The 19983-nt window shown below is 37.0% G+C and overlaps 1 protein-coding gene across 8 annotated transcripts in view; it reads left to right on the top strand.

The window, feature by feature from the left end:
• The window catches only part of LOC131029660 (uncharacterized), a 127651-nt gene extending 108104 nt beyond the window's left edge, over positions 1-19547 (top strand). For 3 of the 8 annotated variants that reach the window (XM_057960237.2, XM_057960243.2, XM_057960244.2), the window contains 6 exons: positions 17540-17641; positions 17765-17846; positions 18076-18177; positions 18273-18363; positions 18564-18634; positions 19216-19547. In XM_057960237.2, coding sequence (XP_057816220.2) covers positions 17540-17641; positions 17765-17846; positions 18076-18177; positions 18273-18362 — 376 coding nt within the window. In that variant the 3' untranslated portion in view covers position 18363; positions 18564-18634; positions 19216-19547. Of the gene's footprint in view, positions 1-17539; positions 17642-17764; positions 17847-18075; positions 18178-18272; positions 18446-18563; positions 18635-19215 lie in introns of all 8 variants that reach the window. The other 5 variants (XM_057960238.2, XM_057960242.2, XM_057960240.2 and 2 more) reach the window with 5 other exon arrangements.
• The last annotated feature ends 436 nt before the right edge of the window (positions 19548-19983 follow it).

Raw genomic sequence — 19983 nt, forward strand, 5'->3', positions numbered from 1 at the left:
AACCTACAGGCAACCCAGAGACTAATCTGGCACTAGAAGACAAGGGCAATTTGTTTCAGAAATTCATATCTTCATTGATAATCACCCAAACTTCAATATAACACCTCATGCCATGCCTTCATTCTCTTTGAATTATCGACATATTAATATTCTTAACAAAGTCTTTACTCTGAGTACTTTATGCTCATATATTCTCTTAATGGTAATTCTCACATGAAACCGCTCATGAATGATGCTCCAGTTTCAGGTTAATAACATAATACAGACTTTGAGCACTGTCAGTAATCACTAAAAGCAATTACAAAGATCTGACTGCAGAAAATGTATCTTTATTTACTGTGTACATTGAATACAAGATTTCCTGACTTGAAGACTTTGAAATGAAGTATACCTCTTATAAACTCTTGCCCAGCAAAGTCATGGCTCCACCTTATATCTGCTTCAACCCCCTATAATTTAGAGACGTTTCTTCTTTGTCCCTTATGGTAGTTTCTTTAAATAACAAATAAAGCAATCTCCCTTCTGAAGGTGACGTCTACAGAACGGCTCCACATCGACTTAGCTTTCAAACTGGAGATAGCGAATAAATGTTTCCGTTCATAAATAAAATGCCAATTCTTAATGTCGGCAATGGAGCCTCTTGTATGTGCTGTAATGAAGACGACTTCCTTTCTATATAAAATTCGATTCACCAGCTCCTCTGTGGTGAATGACGTTTATTGTTTCCTTGGGCCGATCTCTATCTCCTTAGTCTTGCTTCCTATCTCCTATATGATATTTCTGACTTTCTTTAAATCTGCCTCTGGGATCCCACACAAGTCTTGCTGAGCAGATACGACTCTCATAATAGCCTCTTGAATGCTCAAAGCCTTCACGTGAAGAAACCTCAGGTCTATTGTGTGATTTTTGTGCTCCTAAGATCAGAATGTCATGCCATCTTCAAAGGAAGAGTTTGAGACAAAGAACCACGACTCTGCTCCTCTACACCAGCTGCTAACTCAACACTTCCTCACATGAAACCCACGAGCATGGTTTAGATTGATATAATCAACAACTGCAAGTAATATCGGCCCAGGTATGACTTCCCCTGAATGCTTTCAAGCCTATATTTATTACTTTGAGAGACTGCCCTAGATAAAGAGTTGTCTTGACTGCTTAAATAAATCTGATCGGATCTTTGTTTAAAACCTGGCTCTGATACCATGTTTGTTTTACGATATGAAGTTAAATAAGCAGAAGTACAGAAATAATAAACACTTGAACACAACAGATACCCTGAGAAAACCCTCCTTCTTGAGGGAGAAAAACCCAGCGAATAATATCTCTTATATTATTGAATAATACACAAAATTTGCCTTTACAACTTGGTGAATCTCAAGGCCAATACAATGATGAAGTGAAGGCACCTCACTAATTTACAACTGAAGTATCTGAAGCAATATATACTGAAGATATCAATTATGCTGAAGACATTGATTCTTTCCTTAATCGCTAGTTTTCTCCAAAATGTGTTCGATTCACAAATGAAAGAGAATCGCATGAATATATAGACAAATCGGGGTGCATTTTCAAGAATAGACGGCCTCAAGAGAGATGCCTTTTCAAGCATGAAATGAGGTGACTGTTCCATCATGTCGGCGATCATGAAACATTTAATTATTAATTACATGGAGGCGTCACACACTTGTGTCAGCCTCATACACAAAGCATTTAATTATTTGTATTCGATAGGAGACAGAATCTCCCGCCGCTACAGTAACATCAACACAAGACGGATCTGATCTATTCTCTCTATGAAGCAAGATTTAAGGATTATATCCATACCAATATATCGATCAAAATATCTACTCAATGTATATGTGAATGATATCTTTGATATGAGTGCGATGTTCTGGTCTGCAACTTATATGCCTGATGTTTGTCTTACAACTTTCGATACAACTTTCGAACAATATGAAGTTGTTGGTGTGTAATGTCCCCTCTTAGGTTTAGACAACAGTAACAGGGATTATACATGTGAACACATTCTCCTTACCTATTATCCTATGAGCTTTTCTGAATTACTATCTAATATCGTTATTTATCTGATTAAAGACATTATGTATACATTTATATATATGGATATGTATATATATGTATTAGTATATGTGTATGTATATACATATATCATCTTATTGATATTACATCATTGTTATATATATATATAAATCAGAACATAAATAAACAAATAAAATAATTATATTACATTATAAATCATTTACCTATTTATTAGTTACCTATTATATAAATTATCAGTACCAGCACTTCCTAACAGCATTAATTATATTTAATAACTGTGAGGACAGACATATCTGACATGCATCAGATCTGGTCTACCACTATATATGGAATTAAGAGTGGCTGTCATACGTATTGCAGTTTATATTAATGTTACCCTTAAATTCTGCATAGAACATTATCAGACTCTATATATTAAGCTTACGTATTAAGCATGTTCCCATGCATACCACCAAACAAGGATGTTACTGCATGTAACTTAATAGTTCTCGTCTGATCGACGGCTATCCCATCCTATATCCTCCCCCTTTCAATTCTCATTTAATATTCTTTTTATAGCTTCCAGTTTCTTTACGAAGGGAGACATCTCATCATATTAACCTTTTCGTGAGTCACCTCTTCATTAATTAAATTACTCTTATCCACAAATCGCACCACTTGACTATTTGAATTTCATGGTAATCGCACCTTATGTGGATAACTAATTTATTAATTAACAGCATTTGATACACTTCTTTCGGGTGGCGATAATGATGACATTAATGTCTATTTTGCTTGTTCTTCATGTTTGATATAAATGCTCATGGAGGCTTCAATATACAGATTGCTGTTTGTTAATTATACTCTCTTGATGTAATCCATTGCTTTTATGGAAACATCGGTGCTGTCTCTGATATACGATTCCTCTTGATCAGCGATTGCAGAAACGGAAGGCTGTTGATGATCTTGGTTAAGGATCTTTATATGGCTTAGTCAACTTGACTCCAATCGATGTCTTGCATAATTTGTTTAATCAAATGTTGATTATGATTGAATCTTTCTTAGTGGGATGGTTTAGTTTATTTCATGATTAAGATTAATTTATTAAATATTTACACATTAAATTAATTTAGTAGATTAATATTTAGATGTAGGGATATTGCAGATATTATTGTTTTTTTTAATTAATAATATCATTAATATATTAATATGTAATATTCCTTTATAATATTTCCAAATGATCATAATATAATAATATTTCAAGAATATTATTATTATTTAAATAAATATGAATAATAATATTTAATAAATAAATAAATAGTTAATAATTCTAAATATCTTTCGTTGTAATTGTTTCATTTAAGATATAAATGATTAAGGAGGGAACATGACATGCTGTTTCAGATATCACTGTGAAAATATGTTAGTGATCTCCTTTGTCAGCCTATTTTCTTATCTGATATAGTTCTTATGAAATGTCGATATAACAATAATGGTCGATCCTTAATGAATGCTGTGTCTGATATTACTCTATAAATATGCAAGTTCTCTTGGCTCTTTGGTCTGATAAGACCTCCCACTGTAATAATATTGCTTGTCTAATGTAAAGATTATAATGGTGATCTCCTAAATTATCACTTATAACGATAAGGTAATTGCTGTCTCTGATTTATACTTGAGAAATATGCAATGTTCTTGGTGCTATGTCTGATGTAGTCTTTTGAAGTATGCAACCTTTATGCCAAAGGGAAATGCTCGATAGAGCCGATCCAATCTGGATACAAAGAAGAAATAAATACGAATCTGATGATGTTTGGAATGAGTTTGTGACCCTTATTAAATATCTTGTAATACTGTTCAGTTGCATCTTTTGATTTGGGACAGTCATAACTCTGCCTTAATCATGACTCTCCATGAATATCTAATCATATCCTTAGCATGAATTTAAGTTACTAACTGATGATTACTTGTTAGGTTGTAACTGGTATTATTTATTGATTATAGATTTCTTAATCCACTATCGTATCCCCCTTAACCCGTGATAATGAGAGTAAGTGAATTCCCTTTTTTTTATCTTTTGCTGGTCGGTTTTTAGCTTCTAATTGCTGCCTTGTTTTGATCATTGCTCTTACACATAATCGATTCCTCTCATTAACAAATCTCTGACCTTAAACATTGTTTACAAACATTCATTGCTGCCTTTATTAACCTTCAATCTATTAATCGCATCTTTCAATGTAATCACTATTTAATAGAACTTCTTTATTATATCTTTGTTGATTACATTGTCTTTTACATCTATTCTAAACTTCAACCGCTTAGAATGTAACTGTTGTTGAACATATACATAATTGATGTCTTATTCTATATTAGTTTCTGTCATTTCATTTAGAATTGCTGTATTGACCAAAATAGTTGTTGGTTCTTTACAATGATAATAATCTTGCCATCGACTTGTTGTGATCTATTTGACACATCGCCCCATTGCAAATGGGGACCCCCTGTTTTTTCTCTTTTTAGGGTTTTGCTTTGGCGTCGCAACTGCTGATCACCAAACTTTTTGCAAATGAGGAGTTAGAGTTCTGAAGTCATCCCGAGCCAAATAGAGAGATCATGCTCGTAATCATGTTTGAATATTGTCAAAGTGCTTAGAAGGTCTGAAGGACGAGGATCGCAATTGCTTTGAGTCATTTCTGACAACTTTCTATTTTTAGGAATTTCTGCTTTTTTGCTTTTTGCTTTTTTCTAAAAATAGAAAGTTTTTTTTTGGCACTTTGGGCACAATCCGGGAAGCAGCTTTTTTGGATTGCTTTTTGCTTTTTTTTGCTTTTTTGAAAGTAGAACCCGGGTTTTGTTCCTTATGTCATTTGATCACTACTCTTGTTGTCAGATTCGAGAAATTTTGCTTCTTAAGTACAAAAAGCAGGGTTATCTTTTTTCTGCTTTTTTTTGAGATTAGGGTTTTGATCCTTAGGCCATATCATTACTGCCCATGTTGTCAGAATTAAAAAATTTGGTCTCTAAGGGTAAAAAGCAAGATGGAAACCCTAATTAGAGTTTTGCTCCAGAATATCAGCCGTATGATCAATGCCCATGTCCTCAGATTTGAAAAATTATGTCTTTAAGTGTAAAAAGCAAGGTAAAACCTCAGTCAGGGTTTTTGTTCTAGATAAAACTTGACATGAACATGGCTGATCGAGTATAAAGTCAAGCATGGAGATGGCACATAGCTGTCCAAGTTGAAATTCGCTCATGATAAGGGAAGAAGGTTTGATCAACTTGGAATCATGTCCAGACCTAAGCACATTCAAGAATGGCACATAGGTGAAGAAGGATGGCAAAGGCAGCATGAAATGGAAGCATGTCCAAGACACATCGAGGTCCGCCTTGTCTAAGATGGCTAAGACTCTTCAAAGTCCGCCTTGGTATGGAGTCTTCCAAGTTGGCATGACAAAGAGAAGATGAATTCCTTCCAAGCATACATGTCCAAGCATCTTCCAAGTCCGCCTCATGCACAAGTGAAGTTGTCCAACACATGCTAAACTCCTAACTTCAGTCAACTAACTCATGGCAAGAGTTAGTCAAACTCCTACTCAAGGTTAAGACAAAGTTGAAGGGAAGAAATAAATCTAAGGCAAGGAATGATCAAAGTCCGCCTAGACACAAAGCAAACTTGGCAAGCACATGAAACTCCTACCATTAGTCAACTAACTCATTGCAAGAGTTAGTCAAAGGAGAGAAACTCCTACTCAAGGTTAAGCTACCAAGTTGAAAGGAGAGAAATAAAACTAAGGCATGGAAAGTAAAGAAGGAGCAAAGCCAAATTTCAAAATTGACAAGTCAAAATTCGCCTAGCAAAGCCTTTGTCAAGTCTGCCTAGAAGAAGACATGGCACAAGGAAGATGAAGTCCGCCCTTGGATTGTCCAAAAAGGTTCAAACTCCGCCCTATGGAAGATGTCCTGACTTCATTCACTCTCTTTGGCAGATAGTAGGTGAACCTTGCCCAAGAGATAGAATGTCACAAGACCTTCAAAGTCTGCCCTTGGCTAATGCACTCCTTACTCTGCCCAAGCTTGGAAAAGGACATTAAAGTTGGAATAAAACTCATGAAGTCTGCCCTCTAGGAGAAAGACAAGAAACAAAATAAAGCATGGCACATAGTCTTCCAAGTCCGCCTAAGGAAGAGCAAGGCAAAAGTTGGAAAGAGATTGTTCAAGTCTGCCAAAAGGTGTGAAATGGCAAGAAAAAGCTCAAGTCCGCCAGCCTAAGGAAAGATAAAAGTTAACATGGCCACGAAGACATGAAGTCCGCCTAAACCAAGAAGCAAGATGGAAAAGACTAAGCCAAGTCCGCCAAGGAACACATGGAGGAGATGTCCACACTTGAGCGAAGTCCAACTTAGGAAAGTTGAAGTTGGCAAAACATTGGCCAAGTCTGACTTGGCTTAGGACTCCAAATCTGCCATGAAGACAAGGTTGAAAGAGAAAAGCAAAGGGCTTAGACATATTAAGAAGAAAATAAAATTTTAGAACACAAGTTGACTAGGCATAAATGGAATATGTGAAGATGCCTAAGCAAGACATAAAAATTTGCCTATGGCTCAAGGATAAGACATGAAGACAATCGACTTGCAATGTCGAAGAGAGAAAATGGCAAAAGGGAAAAACAAATTTGACAAAGTAGCACATGAAATCAAGGGTCAAACAAACGAATGGGTTGGAAAATAAAAGTTTGATACATGAAAAATGGCTAAGTATGGAATTTTCCACAACCAAAAGAATCAAATTTTGACTGTGTGTTGGAGAAGAAATTGGAAGAAGTAAGAAGAAAAAAGAGAAGTAATGAGAAGATGAATAAAATCCATGTCCAAAGGCGGAGTTTGTTCTACTTAGCACAAGCCAGATCTAGAATTGAAGGCAAATCCATAGGCAAAGTGTGTTCGAGCATAGAAATGGTCAAAAAAAAAAAAATCTTGGCTAGGTGCTGGACGATCCACATGAAGGTGTCACAAAATAAAATTGACTAGCCAAAATTTGGCTAAGGGAGGGAAACACTTCACAGAAAAAGTTCCAGCTTCCTCCATTGTGGTGAAGGCATAGGGGAACTCTTCTCCAAAATTCAAGATAATTGAAAGAGCTTCCAAAAATCAAGAAAGAAAAGTCTACAGGCTTGGCGTAAATTCTAGACTTCTTCAGGGATTTCATCTCTTGAAGAGTCAAAGACAAGCTCCCAATCAAGATCAGATAGTGGCAAGAAGACTATTCCGAATAAATTTCCATAGGGCAATTTTTCGGTACCAATTGGAGAATTCAAGGACATTCAACAATCAAGATCAACATGTCCAGGTTGAATGAACCTGACTTATCCAGAAGCTTCTAGAAGGCACACTTCACAATGCAGCAACCTTCTATTTTATTATTGGTTTATATTTAGCAAGAAGGACAAGTGTCCTCAAATATAATTTTCTCATTGGTCGAAGGGTAGTTAGTTGTAACAAACCCTAATTAGGGTTTTATTTTGTAATATCGACTATTGATTGAAAAGCAATCCTAGCCATTGAATTGTAATTGGGGAGCCTATAAATTCTAGCACCCCTTTGTCATTAGGCTCCGTTACTTTCTTCATCCATACTCGACTCTCCATTGTTAGACTCGGAATCGGAGATGCCAGTTCTTTACTCACCACCTAATTCCTCAAGTCGATGACTTACTTCTTGCCTTCAGTCTCAATCAAGAGTGTTTTCCTCTTCCAATCATGGTTTGCCTTGGGTGTAATCAACCACCTCTCCTGAGGAGTGCATTATAGGCTTTCCTTTGAAGCGGGGGACTACAAAATCTAAGAAAAAATATTGCCATTAGTGTTCCAATAGCTTAATTCCATGTTGGTCCACACCACCAAGTGGAAGGTTGGTGGCCAAAGTGTTGGCTTCCCAAGGCACTTCCAAGTGTCCTTTGGTAGCACATTAACTCATGAGCTGCTGTTGACAATGGTGTTTGTGAGCTTTCGCCCCATTATTTCCATTCAATAACAGCAGGCTTCCACCCAATGCTCACCATCAGTAATATTAGGTCGCCAACCAAGTTACCTTTGTCTAATGGTTTCACCGTTTGTTTGTCCCATGGATTGCATTGTTTATCACCTATTGTATCTTCATTGACTATATTAGTAATGGCTATCTTCAAGGTGACATAGTTTGTAGAAGGTTTGTTATGTTTATAGTTATTGTTATTTGTAGCACCTATCGTACTATGTTCTTCTCAGATTTTGACTGCAATGGAGTATTGGCAGCTTCATTTGAGGCTCTTCTTTCATTTGCCATTGTCTGTTCCACATTAGCTTTAGCTTCTTGAAGTCTCTCCTTGGTATAGGGGTCTGGGTATATTTCCTTCTTTGTTTGCAGCCTGGTGATTGCAGTACTTCTTCGTCTAACTCTTCCACAACCAACATATTTAACCCCTTTTGTTTTGAGTAGTCGACATCCTCATGGTTTCTGGGTCCACAACACTTGCACAACATGCTTGCATTGTTTTGACCGCTTTTGCACTCTCAGGTGAAGTGACCCCATTAATGTCATTTTTGACACTGGATCATGGGTCTCCCCTTTGCGTCGTATTATATTTTGCTCCTTGGCCCATTGTTGTTATTATTATTGTTATAGCGGTTTCCTCGCTTGTTATGGTATCATCCAGGTGATTCATTGGAATTGGCAAGTGGTTTTGGTGGTGTGGTCAGTAGGGTTGTTTGTTTCCCTTGAGCAAAGATCACTTGTGTGCTTCTTGTTTTTAAGTTGTATGGGCATTCCTTGGTGGAATGTCCCAGTACTTGATAGATGTCACAAAACAATTTCTTTGGACAGGTTGTTTTTGTGTGACCTACTTTTCAGTCGGTGCACCGCATTTCTTTGTTTTCCTTGGGATTTTCTTTCTCTACTTTCAATTCCTTCATCATGTGCAATATGTTCTTCCTCAAGGATTGTACTGTTTTTTATTCATCTTCACTACAACTGTCCTTTGTACTCTTGTTGTCGCTTGCTTTCTTCTTCCCCGTTGATGTTTTGTTTTCGCTTTCAATGTCCATTGCCCGACTGTAAGCATCGGTGTATGTATGAGGACGGAGGTACTACCTTCGTTTTCTTCGTTAGGGAGGGAATCAATCCCTCAATGTACCATCTCTTCTTCAACCCATCGACTAGCTGATTCTCCATTTTACCCAGCAACTCCTATGATTATAAGTACGCACATTCTCATGCTTTCCTTGTTTAGTGTTATAAATTTCAGCCACAATTTCATTGTTGCCCCTCAGAAGTTTAAATTCCTTCTGGAATGTGATGCATGTTAATGTATAGACAGATTCGGTAAGATAAATGATTGAATGAGAGATAAATGAAGTCTCTCATTCAATCATTTATCATATCGATTATTAAAATGAATCAACTCAAGCATTCAATTGATAAACATTCCTTTTATATTAACTGTTCATTATCATAGATTCCAAAATTGATAATCTATTCACATTCACCGATTGACAAGTCGAATTAACCTTTGCTAAATTCGACTTAATGATTATCGGTTAGACTATCGATTGGTATCGATATTAGCCTATGTTTGCACGGATTAAATATCGGGTGATATATTAAACTCACACCGATTATATCGGGTGTTAAGGATAGCGATAATATAACCATGCATCGTTTGACAGACACCGATTATATCGGGTGTTAAGATAGTGTTAATATAACCTTGTACTGTTTGGTATACCTCGATAATTATTGGGTGTTTGAATATGCACCAGTTGGTAAAGTAAAACGCCATTATAGTGAGGGGGCACGATCAAGTGATGTCTTGATCGGCCATGTCCAAAAGACATGGTCGGTCAAGGCATCGCTTGATCGTACCCAACCCACTATATATGTCAAATGAAATATGTGAGAATGGACATTGAAATTTATAAATGCTCCTCCTCTCCTGCCACATAAAAGAAGACAATCAGATTTATATAATAATTCGGTAATAGATAAAATAAATATTAAAGTAGAATATAACTTGCATATTGAATGTAAATTGAACATCATTTACAATGCAGAGCCCCAAGGAACAAAGGCTTTTCACACAAACTAACTCTACAAGACCCCCAAGTAAGGTTTCAACATTCTTGTCAACAACATGCCAAGACAATCCTATCAACAGCTTGCTAGGACACTTCTACACTCCCCTTTGTTCAATGGAGCCCCTTTTGATCCCTAAACAACTCATTGAGATACAACTTCTCACATCAAGTCTCTCCTTGACATCAACTCTCCTGTGGTCACCTATGACCAACTTGGATTATAACACATCCACCATTGCAGAGTAGGTATGGACCTGTTGACGTGTATTTTGTACACAATCAAACACAAAATAAAATACCCAAGGGTACATTATCCTCTCTTGAATAAAGCCTCTGATTGCTGAAGATATCGCGAAAAAGGATCAATCAGGATGACTCCAAGGTTCTTGTATGTAGGGTCTCTACGTGTGGATAAGCTCTCTGTGGTATGATGTGATTTGCTGGAATCACAAGGGGACTTACATTTGATGATTGAACGTCTGATCTGCTTTGAATATTGCTGGAACACAAGATTTTCACTAGCTTAGATTCCACCAATGGATAGCTGGGGTAGGTACATCGGAGTTTGTGCCACCTTCCATGAGTTAGGTACATTGAATCTGGACATGCTGAGGTGGACCACACTGACTGGATGAGCGATGACTAGGATGCCACCTCGTCTGACACTTGTAACTTGGTAGATATTCAACTTGATGTTGTTGAGAAGCTAGCTTTAATTAATTCATCTGGAACTATCTGCTTCTTCAACGAACCCTTTGCTCTGACTTCTTGTGTCCTTGATGTGTAGGATGATGATGTACCTCGCCTTGGAATACTGGATTGGAGAAGTCGCCCTTGATGATGTTAGTCCAAAGAAGGTCGTCCTTGTCGATGCTAGGCTGGAGGAGGTCGCCCTTGTCCTTGCTTGATCGTCCTTGATGAGAACTTGCCGACTTGTAGATCCTCCGGGCTTTGGAGTCGCCATCTTGATACCTACACAACATTTCAAAATTAGTAATATATCTTGAAATCTAAAAATTAAACTTTAAAAGGAAGATTCAAGATTTTAATTAGGAAACTTTATGATAAATCTTTGAATTATCATTTCCTAATTAACTACGCAATACTTAGATTTTTCCAAAAAATGTCTAAAAAATCAAACCTTGAATAAGGGTGTCAAGATGATTTCGCCATACCTCCTCTTGAGTTTTAAACTCTAAGAAATGATGTAAAAATAGATGAATTTTGCTAGGCAAAGTGTAGATCAAAGCTCTCCCTTGGATAAAATGCACCTCCTTTAGCTTGGAAAAGAACTCCACCTTCCTCTTCAAAAATCTGGAAATTCGCCTTCAAATGTCTTCAAAAATCTGGAAATTATCCTCCAAACTAGCAAGAAATACGCCTTTCCAATAGCTTTCAAGATGAATTTCGCCCTCCACTAGCTTCTTCCACACTTAGTAGAAATTCACTCCACTCCTCTAGATTTCGCTCCTCAAATTGCTCTCCAATTTCGCACTTGAAAGGATGATTGAATGATTTGAATTGTGAAACAACACCTCCAATATATAGAGCGCTCACCTTCTACATCTCTCCATAGGCTGACTTGGTGGAAAAAATAAACAAAGATTAATAAAAGGAGAAGGCTGACTTAATTAAGCAATAAAAAATGATACCTCAAGTGCTCTTCCTTTTAAATTTTAATTTAATAATAATTAATTTCGAAATGCCTCAATTAATTAAAAAAAACGATTTTCCAAGGCTCAAAATTAATTATTAAATGCTATGCGCTTTTCATTAAATGCCAATTTAATTAAAATTTTTTAAAATATTTCGAAGTTTTGGGCGAACTTGGCATCTAGTGCGATTTGCTAAAATAAGGCAAAAAAATAATGAATTTTGATAACTTCGCTCTGGTCCCTTGGAGAGGGACAGGAGCGTTTTGCCTTGGGGTCTCTTCAAATCATAAAATCACTTAAATCTTGCAAGGGTAATGCATATTTGGAATTCAAGCTCCTGTCCTTCAGTGAGGGACAGGAGTGATTTTGCAAATCCAAGCTTATCCGTCCTTTGTTAGGCTTCCAAACTATCTTCAACGAGCTAAAAATGCCTTCTTTCATTCGTTTCAATCACAAAGCTTGCTTCGTCCTTGCAAGAAAATTGCACTTTTTAGAAAATCGCTTTGGACCTTCAGCAAGGGACAGGAGCGCCTTTTGTCATCTTGGTATATTTCCTTGCTTGTGGACCACTCAAATTATATTCAATGGACAAAACATGCCCTCCTTGATCTCTTCCAATCATAAAATTGTCATGATTCTGCAAGGACAGTGCAAATTTGAAAATCAAGCTCCGGTCCTTCAGTGAGGGAGAGGAGCGAATTTTGCCCTCTAGGCCAAATCTTTTCACTTTTCATCTCGAAATTCCTTTGCTAGGGAAGATTTCACCTTACTTCATGCTATGAATAAAAGTTAATGTCCAAAAAAGGTCTAAAATTGTGCATATAAAGAAAAGCGCTCTGGTCCTTCAGTGAGGGACAGGAGCGAATTTGACCTTCTAGGCAAAAACTTCATCATTTCATTGTCTTTGATCAAGTCTGGATGCTCTATCATGCTCATTTCGTCCTTCACCATGCCTTTGATGTTCCAATTTGACCAAACAAGGTCAGGAATGACTCAAATAAGCCTTTTCGCCCTGGACCCTTGGTGAGGGATAGGAGCGCTTTGCCTTGGTCCCTTGGAGAGGGACAGGAGCGAAATTCGCTCTGGATCCTCAGTGAAGGACAGGAGCGAAATTTGACTTTTTGAACTCTCTATCAAGATAATTTTTATGGAATATAACATTTAAGTATAAGAAGGAAATGTCACTTATACTTTAAGTTATATTCCATATATACTTTCAGGATGTTTGAGAGTGGTTTCAGACCTCCAGGAGTTATATTGCAAAATCTAGTTTTTTGAGGTTTTTTAGTTTCCAGACTCAGTCAAATTCAGGATCAGGACATTCCAGACTCAGCCAAATTTCAGGATCAGGACTTTCAGACTTAGCCAAATTTTCAGGATCAGGACTTCACTTCAGCAGGACCTGCTATCCTATTGATCTCCCCGACAGCACTCAAAAATGCAAAAGCCAACTGACAAAACCCTAAAAGACCTAAAAAAACAAACCCTAAAAAGCAAAAAGCAAGGGTCCCCATTTGCAATGGGGCGATGTGTGAAAACGTCACGACAGGACCCTATAGAACCTCTTGTCCAACCCTAGAGATGTTGACCACAACTAAGACAACACCCTTTTGTTTGTACAAGTTCAATCAGGGTGACTTACCCTCTACAAGACACCTATTCCTTGTAGCCCTGGTTTGGGCTTTTAAGGGCAAAACGTTGAAATTCTCCTAATGACACCCTAGACTTCTGACACTTTTAGGTGCCTCTTTTGGTGACACAAAACACTTCCAAAACTCAGACCCCAACTCTTGCATTGACTGGGTCAAACATTGCTGCTACAGGGGGCCTAATAGGGCTTTTAGGCCACTTTTATAAAGCAACCACACACCAATGGCCTGATCCAATAACACCAATGGATGGAAAAGGCCTGCACACATCCCAAAACACCAAATCCACCGTTATATAGTGTCCACCACTCTTGGTTTTACCTTTGCACAATTTTTAATAGTCAAAACCGGCTAGTCACATGAGGATGCCTAGCCTAGGGCTTGATCCCAAAATCCACCAATTCAACGGCCCACTCAGAAACTTTGGAAATCTTAAAATACATTGTCTCGCCTACCATTCCCCTAAATTTGAGCCAATTTGGCCTGAGGAATGTGGGGTTAAGAAAGCATTTCCTCGGAAACCCTGGTTTTGGAGGGTTTTCAGACCACCTGTCACAAAAATGCAGATTACTCGCTTATTACTCAGTCTTTTCCTGCCAAATCAAAACCAAATGAACATCAACACAAAGGCCTATTCAAATCAATGATTTAGCCTGCACATGGAGTCCGTACAAGGCACTGTTACAACGAAATTCATGTAAATTTCTGAGTGTTTATTGAATTTGATCATTGTCTTACATCCCAAACTTCTTCAAAACTTCATCAATCAATCCTTCTCGACCCCCAAAGCTTTAAGAAAGGTTTCTCCAACCTCCTCAACCGATTCCAACTGAAATTTGAATTATTTAGCCATTGGAGGGAGATTAGTTACAAGTTGACAACAAAAGTTGTCATCCAAACTTGACAACTTTGCACAAAATTGACAATCTATGACACCTGCCTATGTAACCTATTAGGACACATCATAAACCTTACAAATAGGCCACATAGGAGCCAAAATACAATGCCTGCCTCATTTAGGCATTTTGGATGTCATTTGACTATGGTTGACCAAATAGGTCCTAAGAAGTTCACACTACAAAATGGCATCAAGGCCTTACATGGCTAATCAAAACAAAATGAATGGTTTTTAAAGACCTTATTACAACTCAAAAACATTCAAGGAACCTATAAACACCTCCAAGAGCCTTCATTGCTCAAATGGTCTTCAAAGTCTGCAAGGTGCTCTTGCACCAGAATGCCATCTTTAGGCTATCCCACGATTTTGTGTGTTTCTCTTCTAAAATCTGAGAACTAGTCAATTGCTGCTCCCCTTAAATGTTTTGAGAAAAGGTCTCAACCGATAATCCTAGTTTATAGGAAACTTCCTAAAACGATCGTCTTACTTGGGATAACAAATAATTACGAGTATAACCAAACTATAGTAGATATTCATGGGAATAAATAAAACTTAAACAAACTTAAACTAACTGACAAGCCACACCAAGACTCTTAATGATGTAATATTCCTGACATTAAATTGTATGTGGAGCAATTCCTTTTTGCATAAGAGGAAGTCACAAGTTGTGAAAGGACACGAGTGACAAACATCCTCAACTTTGGTGCATTCTTGCAATGTCATGTTCAGCTGTCAATAGGGTTGAATTGAGCAAATGCAGCTCTTATCCATCCTTGCCTTTGGTTTGCTTAATGTTGGACTGCAAAGATTAACAAAGGCAATCCATTATGCATAAACTAAAGGCGACTCCTTAGTTGAATGCATTTTTCAAAGTGCTTTCATGACCCTTTTTTCACCTATTCATCTTATCAAGGAGGCACTCTCTTAGCCTTCGATGCACATACCATTTGGAATTTAGAGCATAACATACCACTTAAAATAAGGTGTTCATAGCGTTCCACTGCTGCATCACAATGTGTCTGATATGCTCCTCACATAATCCTCAATTAATTGGTTACTTCACTTGCTCAAGCATTCTGTCAAATGTTTCATAAATCTGTCCAAGACTAGGAGAGTCTATATCAATATATTGAATGTCTCACACAATAGGTAAGATGGAGGAACAAACATTTGTACAAACAAAATATTCAAAAAATAGTGAATGCTAATACAAAAAATGAAAATAATTTTCGAGTTACAAACATAAATAAAATTATAATCTAATAATTTAAGAATAAAATCGCAATTCTCTTACTTCATAGCGGTGCTCCAATCATCATCATGGACCTTTTGTTGCATGCTTTTTCTCTCAATAATGTTTGCATTAGGCCATCTAGCACACTTTTGATTATCCATCATTAATTGAATAGGCTCCTGCACCTCAAGCATCCTCTCTAGCAAAATTAAGTGACATATCTAGTTTCCACATGTTCGGAGAATCCTCTCTTTGAAAAAGTTTTGAAGAGAGCGTGTTTTGGTGATTGCAAATGGACAAATATATATATCTTGCTTTTGCCACCATTGCCTTCACCCAATCTATCTTCCATATGTCTTACAATGTGTTGTTCAGTGCATGAACACAACACAATGTTCAAAAAATGTGCTTGTAAGCACCCTTCATCATAATTTTAGCTAATTTGCACAGATGTTTTGAATTGGTAACATTCAAGGCAAACCAATCTCCTAAATGGCCTCCTTTAGAATCTCAAGTTGAAAGTTGCATCCTTGTACTTCCTTGAACAACTAATTGCTCTAAGAAATTAAGCTAATTGCACATGTGACCATGATGTTGATGAGTGGGTGATTTCTAGTATTGGTTGACCCATCCATGATAATAGAGTGGTTTATCATTAGCCAGGTCTTCTTCATGACCTCCGTCACCATATTTGCCTTAGAGTACTCTATCTAGGAGGCTACTGTGTAGTTTATGTTCTCTAGAGTGGGTAAACATGGGACCAACATAAATTTGAACAATTTTTTAAAATAGGAAGAATGTGCCACATGAAACTAGATGGCAAATAGCAATCACAGATGGCATAGAAGATTTTGAAGACGCTCCTGGCAATGACATACCCTTAGACCTGTGCCTTCGCAACTGTGGCATCTCTAGACAAACCTTAAACCTGTCTTGTAATGCCCAAAAGGTGAATATATACATTGGTTTAGATCTTTCCAAAATCTTTGTTGCGAAAATGACACAACCTAACTCTACTTCCCTTTTTTTTTGCCTTTGTATAAATGTATTACAAATTGTAGAAGAGTTTAAGGGTTCGAATGGGTCTTTCACATTTTTTTTTTGAAGAGAATGGAAGGGTATTCACAAATAGATTATGAGGCTGTCGTACTTTGTCCACACCACTCCCACACCTTGATGAACTCCCAGCTGAAACTTTTCTTTGTTCCATGCCAAACTATTTTGTGCTCGCTTTCACTGCTGTTGCTTCTGTTGTGTTTTGTAAAATTTGGTGTGCAATTGCATATCGAAAGATGAAAAAAAAAGGAAAATAAGAAGTTTATAACTTTGAAGCTTGAAACTCAGAAAAATGAAAAAAAGCCAGAAAAAAGGCACACTTACCTCTTCTATTGCCCATCTTCTCTTTAGCAATCCTGCAACTGCTGTTATTGCACCTTCTCACTAAGCTGCCCTGCTACAGCCTTAAAAACATCAATATTGTTTTTCTCTTTTCACTGAATGCCGCTGTCAGATTATTTTCTTTTCTGAACTAATATGCTTTGCAATGAAGAATGGGCAGTGTTTTATTTGTTTAGGGCTGAGCATGGTGTGGCGGCCCATAGGAAAAAGTAAGTTTTTAATTTTGCTTTGACCTTAGGGCAATTTTTTAAACATTTTCTGACATTATTGGAGGGAGGATGGCGGGCCAGTCATTCCTGATGTTTCTGGGACATTTCCTGTTACTGGCAAAAGTTAGGGCCACATAGGTATGTTTCATGTCATTGGTAAGGGTTAGGGGATGGTACGAGGATGTTTCTGAGGCATCCCCAGAGCATCCCTAGTACAGTGACACCTGTAAAATGGTCAGGGATGTGTCCCAACTTTTCATGGAATACTGCTTTAAATACATTTAACATGCAATAATGTTTGTGTAGATATAAGGATTTTTCAGGTCAATCTGTTTTATTTTATTTCCTTTAGGTCGGTTGAAAGATTTGATCCTCGTGAGGGTCACTGGGTTCAACTTGAAGAAATGAATTGGAAGCGAGGAAGCTTGTCTGCAGCAGTATTAAATGAAAAACTGTAAGTCTTTAGCAGAAATGATTTACAGTTCATTTATTAAATTGAATTTATATCAAGCTGTGTACTTTGTATTAAATGTTGCCCTTCCAAACATGTTGACACTGATGTGTGACTGTGTTGCAGTTATGCTATTGGTGGTTTTGATGGCTCAAAACTTTTATCTAGTGTGGAGGTGTTTGATCCTCGTGCAGGTTCCTGGCTCGTGGTAAAATAACTTGTCACGATCAAACCACCTGTGTCTTTCATAACTTTTCTATCTTAGCATGCATCTACGTAACAGAGTGTCAAGATATCTGAGGACATTTCCCTTGGCCTTCTTTGTCATGTTTAACTATTAATCTTGAACAAAACATATAAATTGAATAATGGTAATAGCTTACAGATTTTAAGTTCTGAATTTTTAATTTTTTTAAAATGTGATGTATTTTGAACAGGTTGATAATATTGCCTCTCCCCGGGGATACGGCGCTACAGCAGTTCTTGAAGATTCCATCTACTTAATTGGGGGCATTGCAGAGGGAGGATATCATCAGTCTGTATGTCATCAGAGCTATTTTTAAATATATGGAGTTTCGTAGAGAAATTCTTCTGAGAAATGGATTTTGCTAACTCAAAATATTTATGGGTTCAGGTTGAATGTTATAATGATGGCAGTGGTTGGGAAGTTCTCTATTCAACAGCTGTTGGCAAGCGGTCCTTCTTAGCTGCCGTTGTTCTATAAGGTTTTATCTCAATCCCAATAGGATGCAATTTCATTTTATAGATGCGTAAGTCAGGGGGAGCTTACAACAGCAAATCATGTAGGTTTGTACAGTGAGTTACTTGTTTTGAACTTTTGAGGCATGTCTTCTTTGAAATTTTCTAGCATGATTCTAGGTGCCTTGCTGCACTAACTAAAAGTGTTATGGTGTTCAATTTGTAGGAAATTTGAACCTTTTTTGTATGTGCTATGAGATTTTATGCCACAATAATCCAACTTACTCTCCCTTTCTGGTATTGTTTCTCTCCTTATCACTGTTATTATATTTTTAAAGGCTTAACCCTTTAATGAGATTTGTGTTAGCTTGTCAAGCAACTACTTTAGATGTATTTGTGTGTTGAACACTAGTCTACGATGGGAAAAAAATTACAGCATGATCTGCCAAATCCACTTCAAAGTGATCATCTTTTCATCCTTTGAGCTGTAGCAAAGTTTAATATTGTTTGATGTTATCAAGATATTGAATTTGCTTTCTGATGTACTTTTTGCGTTTAGGTTTTGACTTCTGTTCTATGCCTCTCGTTGCAACAGTTTCTTCTTATATTCATGCCATTAATTTAAATGTTATAAAGGATAAGTTAATCACTTTCAATTTCTCATTGCTGGAAGTTATGAAACATTGAAGTGTGCTTCTTTGTTTGTTGAACATACTAGTGGGTGAACAACCTCTTCGATGCCTTGTGCGGGGTTTATGAAGAATCCTGAAACTATTAACAATTATTTAGGTGAAAGCTTAGGTGCAAAACTAATATATGAAGCAGGTTAGAAGTGAGCTGTTGAAATTAGAACTGACAAAGACATCTTTCATCTGCAGCAGACAACATTTTCTTTCATCAGAGAACATCAGATTTGAAGCTTTCAGCACAACTTATGTTTGCAGAGCAGGAAAATTTTGACCTTTTAGGTGTCATTTAAGGGAAATCGGAGATATGTAAAAAAGCCGATCTCTGATTCGGCAAAGGTAATTTCACTCTCAAATCCTAGTGGCTTATTATTACAATTCCCATTGGTTCCCCCTTCCATGGGCAAGGACTATGCTGTCAAAGTGGACTTTCTATTCCTTTTGAATAAGGAGAAGCATTATTATATATGCAAGTTTTATTATTTTATTTAAAATAATCTATTGAAATGTTTTCAGTTGCCTCATTACTGAATAATGAATAATTGGTGCTCTTTTGTCTATTTCAATTAGCAGCTACAAACTGTATAGCACTTTGCCTCTTTTTTCCTTAACTTAATGCATAGGGGGTCTAGACTTAAAATTTTATATGCATTAATTAACTAAATTAAGTTTCAATAGCTAAAGTAGTTTTACAATTGTTACACATGGGACAAAGTTTCTATAAAAAGATATTTGGGCAATTCTAACTTCTGTTAGTCTTTGCTTGCGGCCCTCGTGGACTCCTGTTTTTATACTAAATGGTTATGAACGATTTCAGAGTTCTTATGATTTCAATTTACTATTTGTTAATCATCCATCCACAACAAAGCAGTATGCTGTTTGTAACTTTAATGCACTTACTGAAGTAGGCCATGGTTTAGTAACGAGAATATTGATTGTCATGATAAGACGTAGGCTAAA

The sequence above is a fragment of the Cryptomeria japonica genome, chromosome 7 (genome assembly GCF_030272615.1).
Source record: "Cryptomeria japonica chromosome 7, Sugi_1.0, whole genome shotgun sequence".
NCBI lineage: Eukaryota > Viridiplantae > Streptophyta > Pinopsida > Cupressales > Cupressaceae > Cryptomeria > Cryptomeria japonica.